The following is a 27,775-nucleotide window of genomic DNA, read 5'->3' as shown; positions in this document are numbered from 1 at the left end:
AGACCATTCAGTGCCTCAAGCCCATTCCATCATTTGATCATATCATGGCTGATTCGCATTTCTGCTTACCCCAGATAATCTTTTCTCCTCTGTTCAACAAGAATCTTTTTTTTAATCTCTGACTTAAATGTATCCAAGAACTTTACATCCATTGTCTTTTCAGGAAGACAGTTCCAAAGACTCACATCCCATCCTTTGACTCAATTTCTTGTTGCTGTGGAAATGCAGTCAACGTCATCAAAAACTTCTCCCATGGGTCCTGGAAGGGCTGTGTTGGTTCTGGAAATGTGGGGAGGGAGTTTTGGTCTTGCAGCAGGAATTGGGAGTGAGGTCCTAGGAGGAGAGGAGGTGTTGAGTCAGTATTAGGGGAGTGAAGGGCTCTGGGAGGGATGTAGTTTGGAGTTTGTGAATAGTTTCTCTGGAGTTGGACAAAGTATTGATTGTCAAACCTTTCCTGAGTAACTATTTACTGAATCACAGTGGACCCTGCTGAATTCTTTACTCTAAAATGGATATTTTTGGAGGGTTCCAAAGCGGGGGAAATTGCTCAGTTGAATTGTTAGCTTTCGGGGAATTCCTTAGAAATCTGTTACATTGTGGAATTCACAGTGTTCCCAGTGGCACATTGGCTTATGCTGCAGCGACAATAACTTTGTCGTGGGAAAATCTGAATCATTGTGCGTAATTAGCTATTGTACCTATTGGAATCAGGCAGCAAATTACATTTGTTATTTATGATTACGTTATTTATACAAGTGATTGTGACAGAGGTGCAGTGTAATCTAGAGTTGTAGGCCAAACCCCTGGGGACAGGAGGTCAAATCACACCATGACTTTATAAAAGGTCTGATGGTGCAGTGGTAGATATTTTTTCTTTTATTCATTTACAGGATGAGGGTGTTGTTGGCCAGGTAGTGTTTAATGCCCATCCCTAATTTCCCAGAGGGCAGTAAAGGGTCAACCACATTGCTGTAGGTCAGGAGTCACATGTAGGCCAGACCAGGTAAGGATGGCAGTTTCCTTCCCTAAAGGACATTAGTGAACCAGATGTTTTTTTCTGACAATCAGCAATAGATTCATGGTCCTCATTAGACTCTTAATTCCGGATTGTTATTGAATTCAAATTCCACTACTGCTGTAGCGGAATTCAAACCTAGGTCTCCAGGGCTTTACCTGGGTTTCTGAATTAACAGTTCAGTGATAATACCACTAGGCCATTGCCTTCTCCGTGCCCCTATCTCTGAGCCAAGAGGTATGGTTTAACATCCCACCTGCCCCACAGGTATGTAAAACTATCTTTCAGGGGGATGATTAGGAAATATCTAAATACAAGTGACCTTCTTGTCAAGACCCATTGATGGTTCATCCTTTACCATTGTTAATCAAACAGGCCAATGGGCCAAGTTTAGGGGAGGATTGATAGCGTATAATAACATCTCTCAACTGGCTGATGAGGAAAATATCTGGAAAGTGGATTGCAGGGCTGTTGTGGTGCAGGTGTAGAATCTGATCTCTGGGATCAAGCCTCTCCGACACCAAAATGTTTTGAAATTTATCTGACCTATTCTTTTAAAGTCATTTAGAAGGAGGATTTGTAGCAGCATTCTGCCCTAACTACAAACTGCCAGTGTTTGCATCCACAAACACAAAATATTCTGCTTTGAACAATGTCTGCGAGAATAGGTGGAGCCTCAGTTTAATGTCTTATCTCCAAAATTAAGGTACACCCTTACAACTGCCCAGCAGTAATAGTTTAGACCCTATGCTCTCTCTTAACCGTCTAAGCCTCAGTTGTGTGGTATCTCTCTATAAGACCATAAGACATAGGAGCAGAAGTAAAACATTCAGCCCATCGAATCTGCTCTTCCCTGTATGAGATCCATCTGCCACCAGTTGGGTTTCTCTGTTTCCTGTTTCTAAATGGAGAGCACAAATATTAACAGTCCATTCAGTGTATTCAACTATGCTTCAAGCATTGACAGTTCCTACTATCTATGTTTCTAAGTAAGTTGATCATCAACATTGTTACTATTGTAATTAGATTGATTCTCAGCAAGCTGTCACATTGCCTGCAGCCTGCAGGTTAGTTCGAGTGTGAAGTTTAACTGAAGCAGGTTGTGTGCTCTGGCTGCCTGGTTTCATACAGCTTGTTTCAAAGTCAGATCAAAGCCATGGTTTGGTAGAACTGCCTACAAACAGCTTTTAGCTGATTTTAAGAGCATACATCAAATGATTCCCTTATCACAGAAAATTTTTATAAGTTCAATGTGCTCTTTCAATTAAGGTGTGGTGCTTATGTTGATTCTAACAGCCTGTCAATGTTTGTGATCTCCATTTAGAACTGGTCCCCTTACTGTGGTAATAAAATGTGAGGCTGGATGAACACAGCAGGCCAAGCAGCATCTCAGGAGCACAAAAGCTGACGTTTCGGGCCTAGACCCTTCATCAGAGCTCTCTGATGAAGGGTCTAGGCCCGAAACGTCAGCTTTTGTGCTCCTGAGATGCTGCTTGGCCTGCTGTGTTCATCCAGCCTCACATTTTATTATCTTGGAATCTCCAGCATCTGCAGTTCCCATTATCCCTTACTGTGGTGTTTGATTGTTATCACTGAGGACATAACTCAGAGTTCATTTTCATCCGACCAAAAATTTCTCCTGTTTGATTTTCACATGTGGCCATTTGCTGGAATCACATGCTTTGTGTTTGCCAAGGAAACTGTTAGCATATTGCTGATACAGGCTCACATTCAAGGGGTAAAAAAAGAGAGAAGCTTTTATTGACATTGAGAAGCTGATGTTTTTCATTCTTTCTGTATTTTCTCATGTGTCTCATCAAACCAGGGAGGGGAATTACCACTTGTGTGTGAACAACCTGCTGTCCATTGCTGTGAACTCACAGATTTACTGACAGAGAGAATGCCAGTGTGTTATTTAATTGAAGCACACAACTACTTTCACTCTTCAGTCCTACATCAACTTCCTGTTAGGACAAAAAATTATTTAGACAGTATAGATGATTGACTCAAAGTTAATTCTGACGACCTGGCCAGCAGTTAGTAACTCACAACAGGTATTTGGATTTGAAAAAGTCAACCTTAAATGGTGGAATAAAGTCAAATACTTCACTGTCAGAAGAATCCAAATGCATGTCTTAAAGAAAGCTACCAATTGTTCATTCTGAGGTATTACTTCCATAGACTGCTATGTATAATTAAATCATTGATATTGTGCAATGAGAGAGACGGACTCTTTTTCGATGAAGGGACCACTATGTCCTCGTACCTTCATCTATCGTCACTCACCTTACCCTAAGTCACATTATTCTCTTCTCTGAACTATAATACTGATTTTCTCTGAATTCTGGCACTGATTTTTAACCTCAGTGCATTGCTGCTGATTACTTGTCTCTCCTTGTCATATAGCCCATGCTGCTGCCCTCTTTTATTCATCTCTCTTTTTCTTATAATGCATCCTTTCATCTTCTGTTGTTTATCTCTCCATTTCCAATCTGTAGGGTGTATAACTGTGTGTTGATACTAATGCAATTTGCCTATTATGTGGTGATAATAGACGATAAAGCAACATTATGCAAATTTCTTATAAAACAGACTGCGTTTCACATAGCAAATACATTTTCTTACCGTTAACATTTACAGCCAGAATCTCAACACTCAGGCACTTTAGCAAGATGCAAATTGCTGACTTAAAATTTATCTTTGCCTGAAAATAGCAGATTTCTAAATCAGTGATTTCAAAGTAAATATTTCTTAAACTGCTCAAAGTAGTCACTGTGCTTAATGCATCATAAACAGTATGTTAGGCTTTGTTAATAGTAGCCCTAGAGGAGAAGAGCTGGGAGGTTCTGATGAACTTGTCTAAGACACTAATTTGTTCTTGACTGGAGATTTGTCAATAGCTCTCAGTGATACACTTTACAAATTGTGTGAATGCATTGGACAGAGTACAGACAAGATTTATGAGAATGGCTCCAGATTCAGATGCTTCTGTCATGAAGATAGATTTGAAAGGTTAGGACTGTTTCTCTGGAAAAGTGAAGGCTAATAGCAGACTTGAAAGAAGTTTTCAAAATTGCGAGAAGCCTGGACGGAAGAGACAGGACAAAATTGTTTCTGCTTGTAAAAGAGTACACTTCAAAAATGATTTGCTTAAGAAATAAATGTGATGTGAGAAAAAAAATTCACCGAACATGTGACTCAGTTCAGGAATGCACTGCCTCAAAAAACATTTTAAGCGCATTATTTAAAGCTGTAAGGGATTAATTAAAATAAAAATAACATGCTGTATTACAAGGAAAGGATGAGAGACAGACAATAAGTTTAACAGTCTTTGGGAGAGCCAATGTAAACATGATGGGCTGAATTTTTTTTTCTGTACTGTAGCAATTGGTTGATCCCAATTTGAGTGTGCTAAGGTTTGTTATACTTCGAACACACCTGGATTGTTGGTGTAGAAGAGATGTTTACAGTCCAGGGCTTGTGAAGCATTAGTTTATGATGAAAACATGATTGTGTAAAAGGCCACTGTAACTTTGCCCTGTTCACAGGAGGTGATACCTTTGTTGATAAGAGGGGCAATTTTGTGACTCTGCAGTGAGATCTTCAAAGTTCCATCAAGTGCTTTTACATGGAAAACTTTTGCCTTCAATTTGTTGCCCATAGAAACACTCATCAGACATTCTGCCCTCCTTATCTAATTGGAAACTCAGTGCTGTCCCAATACATGTCCAGCCATTCTGAGTCTATGAGTGCCTCACTGTGCCACATTGCTATTTCACCGCAATTACACTTTTATTATTCCTGCATCTTACTATCAGAAAAGTCATGTGGCAAGTCAGAATTCTTCCAGAATGGCAGAAGTGTGCTGTAGGTACTGATTAATTGAGCAACCCTGAACAAGAAGTGCTGTACCTAAATCACAGTAAGAGACTGTCTCAAAATATATTCCACCTTAAATTTCTCAGGAATTTTGAAGGCTTTGAAGGCATCCTTAGAGGCCCAAGTCAGAGTTCTATATGAATGATATGCATACAATACTAAAAAAGAAAGGGAAGAAGAGTCCATTGTTCAATTTTTAACATAATTAACTCAGCATTTGGAAACTGTCAATTTGTACAATTAACAGATAAACTAATTAGAGACTGAATTCTATTATGTGTTCAAAGTACATTAAATCATTGACCTTGGCACACATTGTAGACGAGTACAAAGATGTATTTGTAGGGTTAGGATGTCTGCCAGGAGAATATCACCACAAAGTAAATGATGATGTAAGACTAATTCAGCATCTGCTGAGGCCAGTTTCCAGCTGCTTTCAAGGTGAATCTGACAGAGCAGATAGAGCTGGAACTATCAAGAAAATGACAATTCTGACAGAATGGATTCATGGTACGGTAATAGTTAAATAATCTGGAAAATGGAGAGTTTGCATCAACTCAAAGAGTCCGAATACAATGCAGAAGAGATCTCACTGCCCCAAAACCAGCCATTGATGGAATTTTGTCAACACTTGCAAGAGCAAAATCTTCACCACCTTAGATATGCAAAGCATTGTTCACAGCAAATGAAGCTGAATGAAAACAAGAGCTTTCTAACTTCCTTCTGGGCTCCAGCTACAGATTGTTTTAGATGCCTTTTTGCATTTCCACTGCTCCAGAAGAACACCAACACAGACATCATGAACATTGTCCAACTGTCAGGAAACATTCCCACTTCTGACCTTATGATGGAAGGAATGTCATTGATGAAGCAGCTGAAGATGTTTGGATCTGGGACTCTACCCTGAGGAACTCCTGCAGAGATGTCTTGGAGCTGAGATAACTGACCTCCAACAACCATAACCATCTTCCTTTGTGCAAGATATGACCGCAACCAGTGGAGAGTTTTCCCCTAATTCCAGTTTTATTAGTGTTCTATAATGCCACACTGGCTAAACGAGACCTTGATCTTAAGAACAATCAGTGCTATCTCACCTCTAGAATTCACCTCTTTTGTCCATGTTTGCACCAAAGCTGTGGTGAGCTCAGGAGTTGAGTAGCCCTGACAGAACCCAAACTGATAGTCAGTGAGCTGGTTATCACTAAGCTGGTGCTGCTTGTTGGCACTGTTTGTTATCATTTCCATCCCTTTACTAATGATCAAGAGTAGACTGATAGGGCAGTAATTAGCTGTGTGGGAATTGTGCTGCTCTCTGTGTACAGGATATACCTAGGTGATTTTTCACATTTTTGGTTGACACCAATATTGTAGCTTTATTGGAAGAGCTTATCTAGAGGCGCAGAGAGTTCAGTATTATTTGTTGTTAGGGCCCATAGCCTTTCTTCTATCAATTGACTTCAGTCATTTCTTGAAATCCTATGGGATGGACCAAATTAGCTGAAGACTGGCATCTGTGATGCTGGAAACATCCAGAGAAGGACAAGTTGTATCAGGAGGTATGGTTAGTAAGTTTGTGTATGACTCCAAAATAAGTGGTACTGTTGACAGTGAAAAAAGTTAGCTAAGATTACAAAGGGATCTTGATCAGCTGGCTCAGTGGGCTGAGGAGTGATAGCTGGAGTTTAATTTGGATAAATGTGAAGTGTTGCATTTTGGTGAAACAAACAAGAGCAGGATTTATACAGTTAATGGTACAGCCCTCTCTGTCAAACAGAGACCTAGGAGTTCAGGCACATAAGCCCTTGAAGTTTGCATCACTGTAAACAGGATAGTTAAGAAGACATTTAGCACACTTGTCTTTGTTGCTCAGAACAATGAGTATAGGAGTTGGGATGTTATGTTGAGGTTGTGCAGGACGTTAGTGAGGCCTGCTCTGTGTCCAGTTCTGGTTGCCCTGTTATAGAATGAATATTATTAAATTGGAGAGGGTTCAGAAAAGATTTACCAAGATGTTGTTGGGTTTGGAGGGTTTGAATTATAAGGATAGGCAGGATAAGCTGGGACTTTTTTCACTGGAGCGTAGGAAATTGAGGGTGACCTCAGAGAGCGGCATAACTGATGTGAATAGCAAAAAAGCTTTCCCTAGAGTGGGCAATTTCAAAACTAGGGTGCATATTTTTAAGATTGAGAGGAGAAAAAATTAAAAGGGAACTGACGAGCAACTTTTTCACACAGGGAGAGGTTTGTTTGTGGAATGAGGAAGTGGTAGATGCAAGTACAGTTGCAACATTTAAAAGTCACATAGATAAGTGTGTGGGTAAGAGGTGTTTGGAGGGATATGGGCCAAGTGCAGGCGGGTGGGGCAAGTTTAGTTTGGTCTTATGGTTGGCTTGGACTGAAGGATCTGTTTCCGTGTTGTATCACACTATGACACTATGACTCTATGCACTTGGCGCTTCTGGCTGAAGATTTTTGCAAATGTTTGACTTTTATCTTTCTCACTAAGCACTGCACTTCCTCATCATTGAGGATGGAAACATTTGCGAAGCCTCCTTGTCCAGTGAATTATTTAATTGTCTATAATCATTCAAGGCTGGTCGTAACAGGGTTTTCGAATTTAGGTCTGATTTGTTGGAATTGCTTATCTCTGTCTACCACTTGTTGCTAATGCTGTTTAACATACAAATAGTCCTGTTTTGTAGCTTCACTAGGTTGACACTTCATTTTTAAGTATGCCTTGTGCTTTTCCTGGCATGCCTTTCTGCACTCTTCAATGAAACAAGATTGACTTCCTCAGAGATTGTAGGAACTGCAGATGCTGGAGAATCTGAGATAACAAGGTGTACAGCTGGATGAATACAGCAGGCCAAGCAACATCAGAGGAGCAGGAAAGCTGACTTTTCGGGCCTAGATCCTTCTAGGCCCGAAACGTCAGCCTTCCTGCTCCTAAGATGCTGCTTGGCCAGCTGTGTTGATCCAGCTCTACACCTTGTTATCTCAGATTGATTTCCTGTCTTGTTGTAATGGTAGAATGGGGATATGTCAGGACATGAGTTGCAGATTGTGCTGGAGTTTGGTTCTGTAGCTGATGGCTCTCAAAAACCTCATAAATGCCCAGTCATGAGTTGCTTCTTGACTTTGTCCTGTTGTTAAATCACAGCACAAGCCATGGTTCAACAACCTCAAATATCTGGAGAAGACGGCTATTGTGGTTATGCCTGCAAATAAGCTCTAACCCTCAGCAATGTGAAGCAAATTCAAATATCAAAAGTTCTTCCTGGCATTTTTACTTTATTATATTTCAATCTTCCATTTCGCTCACCATCTTTCTTAAAGGTGCTGATTCAACTTGTATCTTGCTGCTCACCTACCCTTTATCGATAGGCTTAGGGAACTCAGAACTCAGCAACATTGTTCGACTATCTTCAACATACGGACCTCTGTGGTTTAGGTCAAAAGCCCCAGTATCCCTTTCACAAGACAGCTGAAAATGGTTAATGAATGATGGCCCATATACTAAGATATTTGTCAATTATGAGAAATAATGTTTTCTTAATCTGCCTTCCAATCAAGTGTAAAATTTCATATTTTTGTAAACAGTACTGAATATTATGATGAAATCTGCAGTTTCAAAGCTTGTAATTTTTAGACAGATCCTAGCGAAACTGCTATGATAAAACATAAGAATGTAAATAGACTCTTCAGCCATTTGGATCTGAATCCACCATTAAATTAGATCATGACTGTCCATCAACCTAAACACCAACTTGCGACATTATTTTCATTTCTATTGAAGTAATTGGCATCTAGAAATCTATTGATTACTTTCTTGAACATGCTGAATGATTGAGATTCCATAGTCCTCTTGGGTAGAGAATTTTAAAGGTTCACCCATTCTCCCCACCACCCTGCTGGAGTGAATGGATTCCTCCAGAGCTCAGTCCTAAAGGGCCTACCCCTTACTTGGAGATTATGTCCCTGGTTCAAGAGTCATTGGCTAGGGGAGGTGTCCCGTGTACCCTGTCACACCCCTTAAGGACTTCGTAAGTTTCAATGAAATCAAATCTCAATCTTCAAAATTGTAGACAGCACAGGCCCAGTTTTCTCAATCTCTTTTCATAGTACAATCCCATCACCCCAGGCATTAATATGGTGAGCTGCCATTGTATTTATTCCATGGCAAGTATATCCTTCCTTAGATAAGGGGGCCAAAACTAAACATAATATTCGAAATGCAGTGATATCAAGGTGCTATACAATTGCAGAAAGGCATCTTACTCCAGTAATTAAACCTCTTTTGTTTATTCATTAATGGGATGGAGGCTTGCTAGCTAAGCAGCATTTATTGCCCATCCCTAATTGCCCAGAGGAATCAATCACATTGCTGTGGGTCTGGAGTTACATATACGCTAGACAAGGTAAGGATGGCAGTTGCCCTCCCGAAAGGACATTGGTGAACTAGTTGTGTTTTTCCAACAATCGACAATGGCTTCATGGTCGTCATTAGATTCTTACTTCTAGATATTTTGTTGAATTCAAATTCTAAAATCTGCCTTGGTGGACTTAGAACCCAGGTCGCCAGCATATTACCTGGGCCTGTGGATCAACAGTCCAGCAATAATACCACTAGACCATTGCCTAGATGATGACAATTTGACTTTCCTAATGATTCATTCAAGTTTTAAATGACTCATGGAACACCCAGATTTCTTTGAACACTCCAGACTTTCTAACTTCCCACCACTTGCAAAATATTCTTTCTTCTGGCTTTTTTGACCAAAATGGATGTCTTCATGCTTGTTCACATTTTAATCCATTTACAATGGATTGCCTATTGACTTATCCTCCCTCAGTCTGCTTGAGTTATCTTGCATGCTCCTGTCTTCCTGACAATGCTCTATCTATTCTTAGTCTCTGTTTTCTTTTTGTTCACTAATTCTCAATCCATGTCAGTATATTGCACCAATCCCACATAATCCTTTGTATGGAAACTTATCACAAACCTTCTGGAAATTCAAAACTCAGAACGTAACTGACCATTCCATTTTCTGTTGAAACTGAGATTGGAAACTAAAACCTCTAAGGAGACCAAAACTGGTTGAGAGCGTAGTAGAGGAGACAAAGCCATTAGAATTCAGATGGTGAATTCAATGGTGCAGTGCATGCAGGCTGAAGAAGATGGAGACTAGGTCCAGAAGCTGAGAATATGCAAAATATATTGGCTGTCAATAACTGCTCAGAAGAATAAACCACATTGCTGTGCATCTGGAGTCGCATGTAGGCCAGATCAGGTAAGGGTAATGTCCTTCCCTAAAGAACATTAGTGAACTAGATAGGTTTTTTCCTCCCCTCTGACAATTGACAACAGTTTCACAGTCATCATGAGACTGTAATTATTGAATTCAAATTCCACCATCCACCATGGTAGGATTTGAACCCAAGCCCCTGGAACATTATCCAGATGTCTGGATTAATAGTTTAGTGGTAATACCATTAGGTTATTGCCTCCTCTAATTGCAGAGTTACACCATTCAGACTGTTGCAAACAGAATTGTGGAAGTTCAGTGTGAATGTGCTATTTTTAATGAAGGCTATGCTTATGAGAACCTGGGTTGGTTATGATTTAGGATTAGGCTAAATCCTAAAAGAAGAGGAACTGAAAATCTTTCTCAGGAAGACTAGAGTCTTGAAGAACTCTGTGACTGATATCTTTGATATATCTGGGGAATGCAATCCCAGACCAAGTTGCCTCTACCATTTAATGTGTAATTTAGAATGGATCACCATTTGCCTATTAAATAATTCATAAAATTTTGTGATTCTAGATTATAATGTATAAGGGCAAGTTGAGGTAATATTCATTCTTTGCTTTGTTCGACTGTTGCATATTCAAATTTATTTTGTTTTAAACTTGTGGAGTTTTGTTGCTTTTCTTTTTTTAGTAAATAGCCAGAAATTCAGTTTTGTTAAAAGAAATCGAAACGTGACTAAGAGCATAACTACATGACTAGTGAATGGCTTGAAACTTTTCCATCTAGCTCAAAGACTCAGCAACACAGCACATAGCCATTATTTGTTGAATAGTTTAATGTCATTGATTATAGTGTATATATTAACAACATTAAAAAATGGAACACAGGAAGATATAAGCTTCTGGTGTGAAAGTTCATTACTATACTTATGCAAGGGGGAATTCTAATTGCTCACCCCAGTCCTCATACCATGTACATGATAGGCGGGAGAGGTTTGGGAGTCGATTGAATATTTTAAATTCCGTAACATATGTGATGATGCTATGGCTTTAAGAGATATATTTTGTCCTGCTGGTTTTTTTTTGAAGAAAGATTTTAAGACAGAGCTATCTGTGTGAACCTAATAAACAGTTTGTGTGGCCTTGGTGTTTCTTTAAAACAAATTGGAACAATAGAAGCATCCTGAATGGGTCGTGTCCTCAAAGCCAGGAATTATAGTTTTAATTTTTCATTTGCAGTTGTTGGGGTCTTGAAGCTGGGTCTGAAAGCAACTGTACATCTCTTTCTGTTTCTCTGTCTTAGCATTTTCTCCTGATGTTTTTCCTCTTGGACTGGAGATTTGCTTGTGTGGGTGTGTTTGTGGGGTGTTATTGTGCTGGAATTGTTACTATGTAATAGTTAAATAATCTATTATTCTGTTACCTTTTCTAGTAGAGTTATGTTATTCCAAATTCTTCTTTCTTTTGTTTGTAATTTAAATATAGTGTATGAGTAAAGTGTGCCTTTCTTCAAGATTGGTAGTTTGAGTAATCAATTTGCGTCCAGAATGTAATGCTTGGCACTTGTCTTTAAAATAGCAAAAGATTAAGGTCTAGGCTACCTTCTTTATATACTTTGAGGGGGTTTGGTCTGATCCATAACACGTGACACCAATGCATCTTGAATGTGGCTGCCACCATTTGTAAGGAGGAGTGTGTGCTCTTGAGAAGCAGAAAGAACCATTATCACATTTGCCCCAGGCTGTCACACGGGGAACCTGATTAAAATTTAATTTGTCGCTGGATGAGTTTCCTAGGGCGAGAGAAATCCAGCACCTGAACAGAGGCAAGAATATTTGGATCCAGCAGGCTCAGTTCTTTTTCTAGTGCTGCTTGTGAATCGTAAGGAACAGCAATGTTTCTCACACACCAAGTTTCTGTCCCAATCACCCCCAACAATTTGCAACCTCAAGCCTTAAGCGTTCTCATCTTTCGTTCCTGATCACTCGTCTGAATCCTGCCTGATGTTCCACAACCTTTGCCAAGCAAACTGCCTCCATCACCCATCCCTCACCAATATGACCTCTGCAGTGCTACAACTTGATTTAAACATAGAACATAGAACATAGAACAGTACAGCACAGAACAGGCCCTTCAGCCCATGATGTTGTGCCGACCATTGATCCTCATGTATGCACCCTCAAATTTCTGTGACCGTATGCATGTCCAGCAGTCTCTTAAATGTCCCCAATGACCTTGCTTCCACAACTGCTGCTGGCAACACATTCCATGCTCTCACAACTCTCTGTGTAAAGAGCCCGACTCTGACATCCCCTCTATACTTTCCTCCAACCAGCTTAAAACTATGACCCCTCGTGTTAGCCTTTTCTGCCCTGGGAAATAGTCTCTGGCTATCAACTCTATCTATGCCTCTCATTATCTTGTATACCTCAATTAGGTCCCCTCTCCTCCTCCTTTTCTCCAATGAAAAGAGTTCGAGCTCAGTCAAGCTCTCTTCATTAGATAAGCCCTCCAGTCCAGGCAGCATCCTGGTAAACCTCCTCTGAACCCTCTCCAAAGCATCCACATCTTTCCTATAATAGGGCAACCAGAACTGGACGCAGTATTCCAAGTGCGGTCTAACCAAAATTTTATAGAGCTGCAACAAGATCTCATGACTCTTAAACTCAATCCCCCTGCTAATGAAAGCCAAAACACCATATGCTTTCTCAACAACCCTGTCCACTTGGGTGGCCATTTTAAGGTATCTATGTATCTGCACACCAAGATCCCTCTGTTCCTCCACACTGCCAAGAATCCTATCCTTAATCCTGTACTCAGCTTTCAAATTTGACCTTCCAAAATGCATCACCTCGCATTTATCCAGGTTGAACTCCATCTGCCACCTCTCAGCCCATCTCTGCATCTTGTCAATGTCCCGCTGCAGCCTACAAACGACACCTCCAACCTTCGTGTCCTCTGCAAACCTGCTGACCTATCCTTCAATCCCCTCATCCGAGTCATTAATAAAAATTACAAACAGTAGAGGCCCAAGGACAGAGCCCTGTGGAACACCACTCACCACTGACTTCCAGGCAGAATATTTTCCTTCTACTACCACTCGCTGTCTTCTGTTGGCTAGCCAATTCTATATCCAGACAACTAAGTTCCCCTGTATCCCATTCCTCCTGACCTTCTGAATGAGCCTACCATGGGGAACCTTATCAAATACCTTGCTGAAATCCACATATACCACATCCACAGCTCAACCCGCATCAACTTTTCTAGTCGCATCCTCAAAGAACTCACTAAGGCTTGTGAGGCATGACCTGCCCCTCACAAAGCCGTGTTGACTGCATTTAATCAAGTCATGCTCTTCCAGATGGTATAAATCCTATCCCTCAGAATTCTTTCTAACACCTTGCAGATGACAGACGTAAGACTTACCGGTCTGTAATTGCCAGGGATTTCCCTATTTCCTTTCTTGAAGAGAGGAATTACATTTGCCTCTCTCCAGTCTTCAGATACGACTCCAGTGGAGAGCGAGGATGCAAAGATCTTTGCAAGTGGCGAAGCAATTGTATTTCTCGATTCCCAAAGCAGCCGAGGACAAATCTGGTCCGGGCCTGGCGACTTGTCAATCTTAATGTTTGACAAAATTTTCAGCACATCAGCTTCCTCTATCTCTATCCATTCCAGCATGCACACCTGCTCTTCAAAGGTTTCATTCACTACAAAGTTCGTTTCTTTCGTAAAGACAGAAGCAAAAAACTCATTTAGGGCTTCCCCTACCTCCTCAGACTCCACACACAAGTTCCCTATGCTATCCCTGATCAGCCCTACTCTTTCTTTGACAATTCTCTTATTCCTCACATAAGTGTAAAATGCCTTTGTGTTCTCTCTAATCCGTTCTGCCAAGCCTTTCTCGTGCCACCTCCTGGCTCTCCTCAGACCATTTTTGAGCTCCTTCCTCGCCTGCCTGTAATCCTCTAGAGCTGAGCTTGACCCTAGCTTCCTCCACCTTATGTAAGCTACCTTCTTCCTTTTGACGAGAAGCTCCACCGCTCTCGTCATCCAAGGTTCCTTTATCTTACCCCTTCTTGCCTGTCTCAGAGGGACATATTTATTCATCACTCCCAACAACTGTTCCTTAAACAGTCTCCACATGTCTATAGTGCCTTTACCATGGAACAATTGCTCCCAGTCCATGCTTCCTGACTCATATCTAATCGCATCATAGTTTCCTCTTCCCCAATTAAATATCCTCCCATTTTGCCTAATTCTCTCCTTCTCCATAGCTATGTAGAATGTGAGGCAGTTATGGTCACTATCACCAAAATGCTCTCCCACCACAAGATCTGATACCTGCCCCGGCTCGTTTCCGAGCACCAAGTCTAGAATGGCCTCTCCGCTCGTCGGCCTGTCAACGTATTGAGTTAGGAAACCCTCCTGAACACACCTTACAAAAACAGCTCCATTCAAATCTTCTGCTCAAAGGAGGTTCCAATAAATATTAGGAAAGTTAAAGTCACCCATTACAACAACCCTACTACATCCACACTTTTCCAAAATCTGCCGACCTATGCTTTCTTCAATCTCCCTGCTGCTATTGGGGGGCCTGTAGTAAACCCCTAACGAGGTGACTACTCCCTTGCTGTTCCTAATTTCCACCCATACTGACTCGGTAGGCAGATCTTCCTCGACAATATGAGCTTCCGTAGCTGTGATACCCTCTCTGATTAGTAGTGCTACACCCCCTCCTCTTTATCCCCCCTCCCTATTCTTTTTAAATGCTCTAAACCCTGGAACATCCAGCAACCATTCCTGCCCATGAGAAACCCATGTCTCTGTTATGGCCACAACATCATAGCACCAGGTACTGATCCATGCTCTAAGTTCATCACGTTTATTCCTGATACTCCTTGCGTTAAAACAAACACTCTTTAGCTGATCCCTTGGTTCCTTCCCAGGAAAATCCTTCCCACTAGCTGGTCTACCTCTTGCTACTGCCTCACCTGCATCAACTCTCACCTCCGGTATAGAGCTCAGGTTCCCACCCCGCTGCCATACTAGTTTAAACCCTCTCGAACTACTCGAGCAAACCTTCCACCCAGGACATGGGTCCCCTTCCAGTTCAGATGCAACCCGTCCTTCTTGTACAGGTCCCACCTTCCCCACAAGGCATCCCAATTATCTACATATCTGAAGCCCTCCCTCCTACACCAGCTGCGCAGCCACGTGTTCAGCTGCGCCCGCTCCCTGTTCCTCGCCTCGCTATCTCGTGGCACCGGTAGTAAACTAGAGAACACTATTCTGTTCGTCCTGCTTTTCAACTTCCATCCTAACTCCCTGAAATTACTTTTATATCCTCAATCCTTTTTCTGGCTATATCATTAGTGCCAATATGTAACACGATTTCTGACTGTTCGCCCTCCCCTTTTAGAACCTTATCCACCCGATCGGAGACGTCCCGACCCTGGCACCAGGGAGGCAACATACCTTCTGGGAATCCCGATCCTAACCACAAAATCTCCTGTCGATTCCCCTAACTATGGAGTCCCCTACCACGAGTACTTTTCTATTCTGCCCCCTTCCCTTCTTTGCCACAGTGTCAGGCTCAGTGCCAGAGAACTGACTACTGTGGCTTTCCTCTGGTAGGCCATCCCCCCCAGTAGTATCCAAAACGGTATACTTATTGCTGAGGGGAATGCCCACAGGGGATCTCTGCACTGTCTGCCTGTCCCCTTTCCTCCCCCTAACTGTAACCCATCTATCCTTGTCCTGAGCCTTAGGAGTGACCAACTCGCAGTAACTCCTCTCAATTACCCCCTCTGCCTCCCGAATGATCCGTAGTTCATCCAGCTCCAGCTCCATTTCCCTAACACGGTTTTCAAGGAGCTGGAGTTGGGTGCACTTCCCGCAGATGTAGCCAGTGGAGACGTGTGCCATGTCTCCCACCTGCCACATTCTGCAGGAGCAGCAAGCAACTGCCCTAGCATCCATACCCCACTTATCTGAACAGCCACTCAGTACTAAAGTGGAAAGCTTAGTTCAAGTTGCTATAAAATTAATAACAAACTTATATTCAATAGAGAAAGTTTGGAATGAGCCTTACCTTATTAACTAGGTTAGAGGAGGAGGGTGGGTGGGAGACCCTACAGTTGTAGAGTCTCGGGTTTAGCCGCCTTGCTGATATATATGGTCCCTGCTTTCCTTCCCGGCTGCCCCTCTGGTCCTCGTCACTTCCTCCGCTGCTCCCGCTCCTTCTGTGAAAGAGAAAACACGGCTGCCCACTACCGGTGAGTAATTTTAAAAAACTGCCTTACCTTAGCTGCAGTCTTCCGGGTTCATCTTACCTCTGCTGCTGCTCGCACTCCAAATTTAAAATAAACAGACAATGAGGTTCTATCATTTAATTCAGAACTGCCTTCCCATTCCCAGATTTTCCAGGAACCATTTACTGACGTGCTCATTCTCAGGCTTTCTCTTTCAATCCACATAAATATCAGGGCTTCATTATTTAATATGCAGATGTTTGAGGGCAACTTTAACCACCATTGGATGATGCAGAGTTGTTGATCATGCACTGGAATCAATGTTCCCAAATTTTTTATTTTAATCTTCATGGAATTATTAAAGTGCAAATTTTAACTTTGAGTTAATAGTGTTAAATTTAGACTCCACTAAGACCAATTATTATGGCTCCGATCGTAGCTCAATTAAGATAATTGAATACACTTCTGGCTGATAGCCAAACCTAGAAAATTCCATCCCCTATTCCCAATTCTTCTGTCTCCGCCGCATCTGCTCCCACGATGAGGCATTCCACTCCCGCACATCCCAGATGTCCAAATTCTTCAAGGACCGCAACTTGCCCCCCACAGTGGTCGAGAACGCCCTTGACCGCGTCTCCCGTATTTCCCGCAACACATCCCTAACACCCCGCCCCTGCCACAACCGCCCAAAGAGGATCCCCCTCGTTCTCACACACCACCCCACCAACCTCCGGATACAACGCATCATCCTCCGACACTTCCGCCATCTACAATCCAACCCCACCACCCAAGACACTTTTCCATCCCCACCTCTGTCTGTTTTCCGGAGAGACCACTCTCTCCTTGACTCCCTTGTTCGCTCCACACTGCCCTCCAACCCCACCACACCCGGCACCTTCCCCTGCAACCGCAGGAAATGCTACACTTGCCCCCACACCTCCTCCCTCACCCCTATCCCAGGCCGCAAGATGACATTCCACATTAAGCAGAGGTTCACCTGCACATCTGCCAATGTGGTATACTGCATCCACTGTACCCGGTGTGGCTTCCTCTACATTGGGGAAACCAAGCGGATGCTTGGGGACCGCTTTGCAGAACACCTCCGCTTGGTTCGCAATAAACAACTGCACCTCCCAGTCGCAAACCATTTCCACTCCCCCTTCCATTCTTTAGATGATATGTCCATCATGGGCCTCCTGCACTGCCACAATGATGCCACCCGAAGGTTGCAAGAACAACAACTCATATTCCGCCTGGGAACCCTGCAGCCATATGGTATCAATGTGGACTTCACCAGTTTCAAAATCTCCCCTTCCCCCACCGCATCCCAAAACCAGCCCAGTTCGTCCCCTCCCCCCACTGCACCACACAACCAGCCCAGCTCTTCCCCTCCACCCACTGCATCCCAAAACCAGTCCAACCTGTCTCTGCCTCCCTAACCTGTTCTTCCTCTCACCCATCCCTTCCTCCCACCCCAAGCCGCACCTCCATCTCCTACCTACTAACCTCATCCCACCTCCTTGACCTGTCCATCTTCCCTGGACTGACCTATCCCCTCCCTACCTCCCCACCTATACTCTCCTCTCCACCTACCTTCTTTTCTCTCCATCTTTGGTCCGCCTCCCCCTCTCTCCCTATTTATTCCAGAACCCCCACCCCATCCCCCTCTCTGATGAAGGGTCTAGGCCCGAAACGTCAGCTTTTGTGCTCCTGAGATGCTGCTGGGCCTGCTGTGCTCATCCAGCCTCACATTTCATTATCTTCCATGTCTGTCAGTTTTTGTCCTTACCTTTCTCTGCTCCATATTGTTAGAGAGAGTAACAGCTCACTGCTGGTGTGGAAATATTATGCCTATAAAAAGCCTGAGGCTGGCAGCAGTTGAAGGTTTTTGGATGGAGGTAATGAGCATCCAGAAAAAAAACCTCTCAATTCTTGGAAAAAGAATTGTCTGAATTATTAGTGCAATAGGACAGTAAATGTTTCTGGGAACCTGGGCCATTTCTGTATCTTTTATAAGTTATAATCAGGCTTGCTTGCTTGGCAGATTCCTCTTTATCTCACTGCTAATAATATTCCACCTTTTACATGAAAGAAAAATACAATTTCGCCTCGCAAAGGCACAAGTGATGAAAAAAATCCTTCTGTCAAGAATGGGAAATAGTTATGCTTCAAACAGAGTTGCTGGGAAAGCTCAGCTGTCTGGCAGCATTTGCAAAGAAAAGAATCAGTGTTATTGTCACCGGACCTGTAACGTTCACTGATCTTTTCTTCACAGATGCTGCCAGACCCGCTGAGCTTTTCCAGCAACTTTTTTTTTGTTCTTAATTTACAACATCCTCAGTTCTTTCGGTTTTTATGCTTCAAACAGAATCTATTAAGTGTGGCTTTATGCCTGCCCACAAAATCCCCACTTTCAGGCTCAGAATTGGTCAGTGCCTGAACTACTTAACCAATTTAAACTCTAACCACCTTTTATTGGCGTGCAGACAATGCAACCACCCATTAGATGCTTAGGATCAAGTCTCAATTCCATTGAGAGATATGCCAACATAAAAAGGAGTTTACTAATTCAACGATGTATTAACCATGTATACATATAACCTTCCAATATATACCTGATGTTCTTACATCAATGGCCATTCCCTGTTGTAGAATTTTTGATGAACTGGCCAAGTGCTTTTGAAATTGTACACATAGGTATTCAGGAGCATTTGTTGGGGAATTTAGCAACTTGTAGTACTAGCATTTTGACAATAATCAATAACATAAATTCGGATCAGGAGTAGGCCTTCTGACCTCTGCAACCTGCTTTACCATTCAACAATATCATGGCTGCTCTGATTGTGACGTCAATTCCTTATTCCCACCTACTCCCTTTAATTCAATAAAAGGGGAAAATTGATTACAATTTCATGTTGTTTAAGGGAAGAATTTTGGCAGTGACATTGCATCAATAGCACTTGTTCTTTTTCAAAGGCAGGCAATGAATTTTCTTTAAAATTAATTTATGGGATATGGGGATCACTGGCTAGGCCAGCATTTATTGCCCATTCCTAATTGCCCAGAAGATAGCTAAGAGTCAATCACATTCCTGGTGTCAAACATGGGCCTGACCAATTAAGGATGATAGATTTCCTTCCTTAAAGGACATTAGTGAACCAAATAGGTTTTTCTTATCATGAACAGCTTCATGGCCATCTTAATTGCAGATTTTCATTGAATTTAAATTCTACCTTTTACCTTGGCAGGATTCAAACCCTGGAATTACAGGAACAGGGGGCTGATTTTCAGTTTCAACTAAAATTCAGTTTCCATGGGGCGAGACTTGAATCTATAATGTTCAAACATTGACACATAACCAACTAAGCCAAGCTGGAGACTTTCATTGCTAGTTATAAAGGCTTCTCTTTATTTCAACAGAGTTTGCCAAGCTCACAGCGAGATTTTTTAAATCATTCCAACATGTCTGATACTTCATATCATAGAAATTGGGGAGAATATAGAAAATGAACATACATATATGTACATACGTTGACAAAATATTGGCACACATAAATGGACAACAGACATGTTGAGTACTTAAACATCAAGTACATTGGTCCCAAACAATATCCTTTAAATGCCACATGGTGTGGCAGTCACAGAAGAAGGTCCTTGTTCCTTGGTCAACAGTTGAAGTTGAATACTTAAACTGCAGAACACATATGGCAGTCTGCAGTCTAACCTGATTTGCAAAGAGCTGCAGCGTTAATATTTAATATGTTACAAGTGTTTCTAGTTGACACAGTTATTGTGAAAGCATAGCATGTTGCTGATCAATCAGAAATAAATCATTACTTTTCTACATGTATATTTCCTGTGATCTCCGTTTTAATAGTTCACAAACGAATTTTACAGATTATGTACAGATGTTTACGAATGTAATCCTTATGAATTTAAAATTATTAAATGTTATTATATCTACTTGAAAGATATAAATCCTCATCGACTATATTCTGCCACAAATTTGTTCCATATAAATGTTAGCATGGAGATCATCTGTGAGGCAAAAAGCAACACATTTACAATGTTCCAAAGAGTCTTAATTGCCTTCTCTTAATAGAATCCATCTGAACTTTATAGACTTTGCTGTTTTATTTCAGGTTTCTAATATTTTCAGTGATAGCTTAAAAAAATTAATAACTTAGGCTATAGTACTTGAATGGAATGCTTGATATTCTCAGCCGACTAATGTGATAACGAAAATAGGATGGCATTTACTTCACTGTTAGTCAGTCTGAGGTTAGCTCAGTTGACTGATAACAGGTTTCAGAGCGTATGTACATGCAGTCCTCACAGCAGCTGAGGTTACCAAGAAGGACGCTCCTTCTTGATGTCTCCCCATGCCTGAGATATGGTGATCCTCAGATTAAACCTCTTCCTTTTTAGTGAGAGAGTGGGACGGTAGTGACTTTAGCTTTCCTATTCCATCAAAGATGCAAACGTCTCAAAATGCCCAGAATAGCCAAACCTCATTTAGGCAGCTTGGCAGAAGGGTGTTTGTGAAACTCTATTTAGCTTCACATGCCTCATATTCCAGGAATTCCTCATTGGAGTGAAGGAATCAGATTGGTGAACATGTTGACACCTGTCACTTAAGTCAGTTGGAAAGCTTACAAATAGCCATATCTCTCTTGTCAGTAAGAAGTCTAGATTCTAAAGCTTATTAGAGCTCTGCATAGATAAACATCCTTAACGATTGCTGTTCATGAGTACCATTGTTTAATACACCCTAAAGTTAGAAAACATTGAAACAGTGAAGTTATTTGTGAGGGCCGAAGGCAAATGTTTTTTACCTTGACAAATTTAGCATGGTTTCTAAATGTAGTTTTGTCTGTTCATTGCTGATGGTATCTAATGATAGAACATCAATAGTCCATGGCCTGTAATTTTGCATTATTAATTGGCTGCCCAGTTTGAACACTTAGATATAAGAGAAGGTCATAGAATCCCAACAGTGTGGAAGCAAGGCATCGGGCCCAACAAGTTCACACTGACTCTCTGAAACGCATCCAGACTCAACCCACTACCCCATCGCTGTAACCCAGCATTTCCCATGGCTAATAGAACATAGAACATAGAACATAGAACAGTACAGCACAGAACAGGCCCTTCAGCCCACAATGTTGTGCCAACCATTGATCCTCATGTATGCACCCTCAAATTTCTGTGACCATATACATGTCCAGCAGTCTCTTAAATGACCCCAATGACCTTGCTTCCACAACTGCTGCTGGCAATGCATTCCATGCTCTCACAACTCTCTGCGTAAAGAACCTGCCTCTGACATCCCCTCTATACTTTCCACCAACCAGCTTAAAACTATGACCCCTCGTGCTAGCCATTTCTGCCCTGGGAAAATCTACCTAATTTACACATCCCTGGACACAATGGGTAATTTAGCATGGCCAATCCAGCTAATCTGCGCATCTTTGGATTGTGGGAGGAAACCGAAACACCTGGAGGTAACCCATGCAGACACGTGGAGAGCATGCAAACTCCACACAGACACCTGAGGCTAGGATTGAATTTGGGTTCCTGGCACTGTGAGGCAGCAGCACTAACTACTGAAACACTGTGCCACCCAAAGACCTAAGAATGTTTTGTCAATGTTCAAACACGCCAATAAATGAATCACTGGATACTAAACCAGTGCCCACAATGGCAGGAGCATAATGATAGGTGAAACTAACATTTTGAATTAGCTAAATTGCACTTCCTGCATTGGGAATGGTTGCAGATATATTTGCAGTTCCAACAGACTGCTTTCTTGGCAGGAAAAATAGAAGTGGGCAACACCAATACTTTCAATTGAATCATTATCCTACATTTTTAATGTAACAGAATTTGTGTTGGACACACAATAGCAAAAAGTGTAACCATATCCATCAGCTAGTTTCACACATTCTTACTGAATCCAAGAGGGTATTCCTATGGGCTATGTATTTACAAGTAATTTACAAGCCTGTTCAGAAGGTTTGGCAAACACAGTTGATAACCTACAGACAAATTAGGAGCAGGAGCATAGATTTGATTCACTCAGTTCTGCTCCACCATTTAATAAGTTCACAGCTGATCTAATTGTGGCCTCAATTTCACATTCCCATTTACCTCTGATACCGTTGACTCCATTATTAGTCAAGAAACGATCTACCTCTGCTTTAAAAACATTCTTTGAGAACACTCACAACTTTATTCTATCACAACCTAAGAAAACATCCAGTGACTCTGCCATTATATTACAAATAGAAAGCTAAAAACACTCAATATCATCGCTTAAGATGACTTAATTATCTTGCTCATGTCTTATGTTCACTCAATTTTCCCTGCCTCAGAAGAATACTGAACAAAGACCAACAACAGAATAAAGGAATTTCACTGTTCAGTGAAATACATGCCATATAATGTATTACTGCCACGGTATAACATTGTACACCAAATCTGAAAAGCATCCATTTCCATAAAAGTTTTCCTTCGGCTTGAATGTATATTTCAGGCCCCAAGTGGAACACAAAGAAATCTTAGCCCAACAATGTCAGTAGCTCAAAAGTTGGATAGTGTATCTTAAAATGCATACAACAGCAAAATACAAAATAAAAACTATGAGGAGATAATGAGAAGTTTTTTTTTCGGTATTCACCCAGATCATATGGAAAATGACTTAACTAGTTGTATAACAAGACTTTTAAGTCTGCGTCCCAGTTTGAGTTAAAATGGAGTAATTGCAGAGGGAACACAAGTCTGGGAAAGAGCAGTGGCTTTACTGGGGAGATGGGCATTAAAGATTGTGGCTAGGGAGTAACTGAGCAGATCAACAGTTGTAGAAGTGAAGTGCTTTCTTCTGAGATCGCATTTAAGGCTATTTCCTGGGCTTTTATGTGCCCACTTAAACCAGTTAAATCCGGTGCCTCACTTGGCTGACATCAAACTTGCAGTTTTGATAATAGGGCAGAATGTCAAAGTTACAGCTGTTGTAACATGAAGTATCAGCTAAGGGTCCCAATGGGCCTATGTGGGACAGATAAGTTGCCCACCAATTATTCAGTACATCTCAGGGAATGGGTGTTGAAATGATGGATTAGCAGTCGTCAAATATATGTGTCACCACATTGCCACCAATATCACATCTAGCTGGTGCCATAAACTTTCGCAAGTTCAAGAATTGAGTTGGATCCCCTATTGGAGGCGTATAGAGAGCTCTCATGAACTGGAAACATATTACAATACCTTCTGCCCCTTGAATGAAAGATAACTACCCACCTTCAAATCTATTCCTATTCTTGTGTAGTTTAAACGAACAATGCCTCAAATTGTCAAACCAAAACAATCTATTGAACGTAATGTAGTTGAACCCATTCATTATTTTATACTATATATTAAAATGCTGAGTCCCTAGAAGAGGCATTCCCAGAAAATAGAGTTCTGAAAGTTATATCTTATCAACCCAAGGATAACTCCTGTGGTTATTTTATATCTACATAAAGTTTCAGGCACAAGTCTGAAGTTAACAGATTGGAGAATGTTTCACAAAATATATTCAACAATTTCCAGGCAAGTCAGACACATACATCACTAGAGGTGACGCTGTAAGAATGGAAAGGTAGAGTAGACAGACCTATAAACACTGGAAACCAAATTTTTTTGCTTTTGCAAGAAGAACAAAGATTTTCCATTGTATTTTGGTCTAGGGCCAAGGGTTTCTGTCCCATCTTATAAACTAATGCGCCAAACAATAAGACTTTGTTTCTCTTTCCTTTGTCTGCCAACACCAGATTGTCTTACAACTAACGGAGCATTACCTAAACAAAGAAAACCAGGCCTTCCATTCTTCTCTGGTAAAGGACACCTTGAGTAAATTCCACCAAACTGTACAAAATGATGTATTATGAACATCAAGGCACAAAATGTAGTACAAAGCAAAGTTACAGCATAATCTTGAGACATGAAAGTCCTCTTTTGCTGCGTGGATATTGCTGTTGTCTCTTCACTGTTCAATGTCCAGTGCAGGGCCATTCATCATCATGCTTGAAACTACTGTCTTTCCTGTGGACACCTTAGAGCTCTTTTGTACACTGATTACCTCTCCGCTGTTCTGTTCAGGCTCGACCTTGACAAAGATGTTCCTCACAGTAGACTGGAAGTTGTTAGTGACAAAACAGTAGACAATAGGGTCCAAACAGCTGTTGAGGCTACTTAGGGTCACAGTAACGTGGTATACTATTAAGCTGATATGAAGGGGCAGTTTAGGATTTGCGTAGACCACCACCTGGCGGACATGAAAGGGTGTGAAGCAGATCATGAAAATAATCAACACAGTGACCAGAAGCTGGACAGCCCTCATGCGTCTTTCTCTGCTCTGCTGCATAAGATTTGGCTTGGCCAGGGCACACATGATCCTAATGGTGAACCCTGTGATAATCACTAAAGGCAAAAAGTATTCAAACACTGTCAGAGCGAAGAGCTTAGACAGACAACAAGAGGCATACTTGATTGCTGTGGTGAGTATAGAGTAAGTGACAATGATGGCAAATAGCCAGATGAAAACGCAAATCCCTTTGGCATAGTGAGGGTTTCTCCACTTGCGTGAAGCTTCCACTTGGACAATAGCCAAGTACCTATCCACACAGATGCAGGTTAGGAACAGAATGCTGCAGTACATGTTCACAAAATAGCTGAAAATGTGCACAAAAGAGCATGTCAGGCATTCACCACCACTGTAATACATTATTATCCTGGTTGGCAAGGAGAAACCCACCATCAAATCCGTGATTACTAGGTTTATGGTATAGATGACAGATGTTGTTTTGGTCTTGGTACGAAAACAGAACACGTATAATGCGACGCTGTTGAGGACAATGCCAACTACAAATATGAAAACATTAATTATCATTAAGGCAAGCCAGAGGCTGTAGTAATCATTGTAGAGTGCTTCATCGAGGTGTGCTAGTTTATGTAAGTAGGGTTCCTTATGATTGTGAGTCTCATTGACAAGACTAGTCGCAGTCAAGTCTGTAAGATTTGGTCCAACTGTTGCATTTGGCATGGCTGATCTTTTGGTGATCTGCAATAAGACAAAAAAAAAGCAGTGTTAGTAAGGAATATACTTTAGTGTGAAATATCCCTTTGAGATAAGGAAAGCAGTGCCAACCACCTTGTAGATAGTAGTCAATGGAGTTAATTTTGATCATCACTACTCGACAGATCTTCCACTCATTGTTGAACCAGCCCAGTTTTCATTCCATCAAGAAAACTAGGTGGTTATGTTAAGAAAGCTGATTTGCTCCACCATCCATGTGACAAAGTTGAAAACTAGTCTCAATATCCTCTTAATGCAGAACATAAAAGCAAAGTATTGCAGATGCTGTCAATCTGAAATAGAAACAGAAAGAGCTGGAGAAACTCAACAACCCTAGCAGCATTGTGTAGAGTCAGAAACCAAGTTAATGTTTCAAGTCTGGATGCAAAATGAACTCAAGATAGAGTTTAATTTAGGTAAATATGAGGTATTGCATTTTGGTAAGACAAACCAGTGCAGGATTTACACAGTTAATGGTAGGTCTTCGGGAAGTATTGTTGAATGGAGAGATTTTGGAGTTCGGGTACATAGTTTCTTGGAGGTGCAACAGACAGGGTGGTGAAGAAGGCATTGAGTATGCTTAGATATGCAGTGTGGAGCTGGAGGAACACAACTGGCCAGGCAGCAACAGAGAATCAGGAAAGATGACATTTCAGGTCAGGACCCTTCTTCGGAAATGAACATTTATGCTTGCCTTCATTGTTCAGACCATTGAGAATAGGCGTTGGAACATCGTGTTGCAGCTGTAGAGGACATTGGTGAGGCCACTTTTGGAGTACTGTGTACAGATCTGTTTGCTCTGTTGCAGGAAAGGTATTATTAAATTGGAAAGGTGCAGAAAAGATTTTGCAAGGATGTTACCAGGGCTGAAGGATTTGAGTTATAAGGAGAGGCTGTATAGGCTGGGATTTTTTTTCCCTGGAATGGTAAGAGATTGAGTCATGTTGTTAGCCTTAAATTGCACTCATGCCAGATCAGCATGACAGATATCCATCCCTGAAGAACATTAGCGAACCTGTTCAGTTTTGTGACAATGCAATAATTTTATGACGATCATTGCTGAAACTGGCTTTTTATTCCATATTTGTTTAAGTAACTGAATTGAAGTCCTCCAGCTGCTGTTCTGGGAGTTGATCTCAGGCTTTTAGATCTTTAGTCGAGCTTTCTGTTCCTGCATTCCTTTCTCTAGTCCATTAAATCTGCCCAGTGGTGTTTTCACTAACTTCAAAATCCTCCATAAGATGTATCTCTGAGTAGGTCTTTAAGTGTGTCCCTTAATTGCCATACTGTTTCTTTCTCTTGTCTAACCCATGATTAAGTTGTGAGAAAGTTTTACATGAATTACAGGGGGTTCCCAATTTACAAACATCCAACATATGAATGTTTGTACTTACAAATGTGATCCCATACAGGAGTGTAATTTTAAGGACCTGACAAATGAGCAGTTCCTGTACTCACAAACAGCTGCTTTACATTATCCTGCACTGTGCTCTGACTTGCTTAGAAATCAATTTATGATTGGACTCCAGAATTGAACCATTGTCAACCCAGGAACTGCCTGTGCACGTTCCTGTTTTTGTGACCTCCACCCCGCCCCCCCCACCGTCCAATTTGCTCAGTATAGAGTCATGGTATTTATATCTTCTATTGGTTGGTGCTAGTGGCAATAGGAAAATTGTCTGTGCTCCATTGCAGATTGCCTTTGTGAATGCTGTAAGAGGTCTGGAATTTAGTGCTATGAAAAGAAAAGCAAGGGAAGAAGCTTGAGAAAATAACAATGATGGTAATGATGGTGTTTGGGAAGGAAGGAATGAAGAGAAAACGATTGCTGCCAAAAAATGTCCACATCTTCCCTAGAAAGTAAGGGCAAGTTTACAATGAATGCTGTTATTAAGGCACAAATCAGCTTCGAAGTTCAAGAGAAGTGGTATGGGCTGAGTTGCAAATCTATTGTTGAATAATTATAGTAAATAATTTGGATTGCACAAACAGCAGCTCACTCTCAATCACCCTGCTATATTTAACACGTGTATGTTACGTTAAACTGCAATTTCTTACATTGCTTATCCTTTCTGTCTTCTTTTCTAACCAATTCTTTCCTTTTTCTCCCTCCCACTATTTGTCCTTCTGTACTTGGTTTGCCCACCCCCCGTCTCTGACATGTCTATCTCTTTCACAATCCCCGAATGTTTCATTGGTTAAGAAGATAACTCGATCGTTTCCCTAAGATGACCATTCTTAATGTGGAGTCTGTGGAAATT

General features: G+C 41.5%; 1 protein-coding gene across 1 annotated transcript in view; it reads right to left on the bottom strand.

The window, feature by feature from the left end:
- Nucleotides 1-19,796: 19,796 nt before the first annotated feature.
- The window catches only part of LOC125451461 (G-protein coupled receptor 20-like), a 35,721-nt gene continuing 27,742 nt past the window's right edge, over nucleotides 19,797-27,775 (bottom strand). The window contains exon 2 of the mRNA XM_048528539.2: nucleotides 19,797-25,499. Within this exon, the coding sequence (XP_048384496.1) occupies nucleotides 24,423-25,481 (1,059 nt within the window). The 5' untranslated portion in view covers nucleotides 25,482-25,499 and the 3' untranslated portion in view covers nucleotides 19,797-24,422. The remainder of the gene's footprint in view (nucleotides 25,500-27,775) is intronic.

Source organism: Stegostoma tigrinum, chromosome 5 (genome assembly GCF_030684315.1).
Source record: "Stegostoma tigrinum isolate sSteTig4 chromosome 5, sSteTig4.hap1, whole genome shotgun sequence".
NCBI lineage: Eukaryota > Metazoa > Chordata > Chondrichthyes > Orectolobiformes > Stegostomatidae > Stegostoma > Stegostoma tigrinum.
The sequence above is the reverse complement of the archived record's forward strand: the minus strand, read 5'-3'. Positions and strand labels throughout refer to the sequence as shown.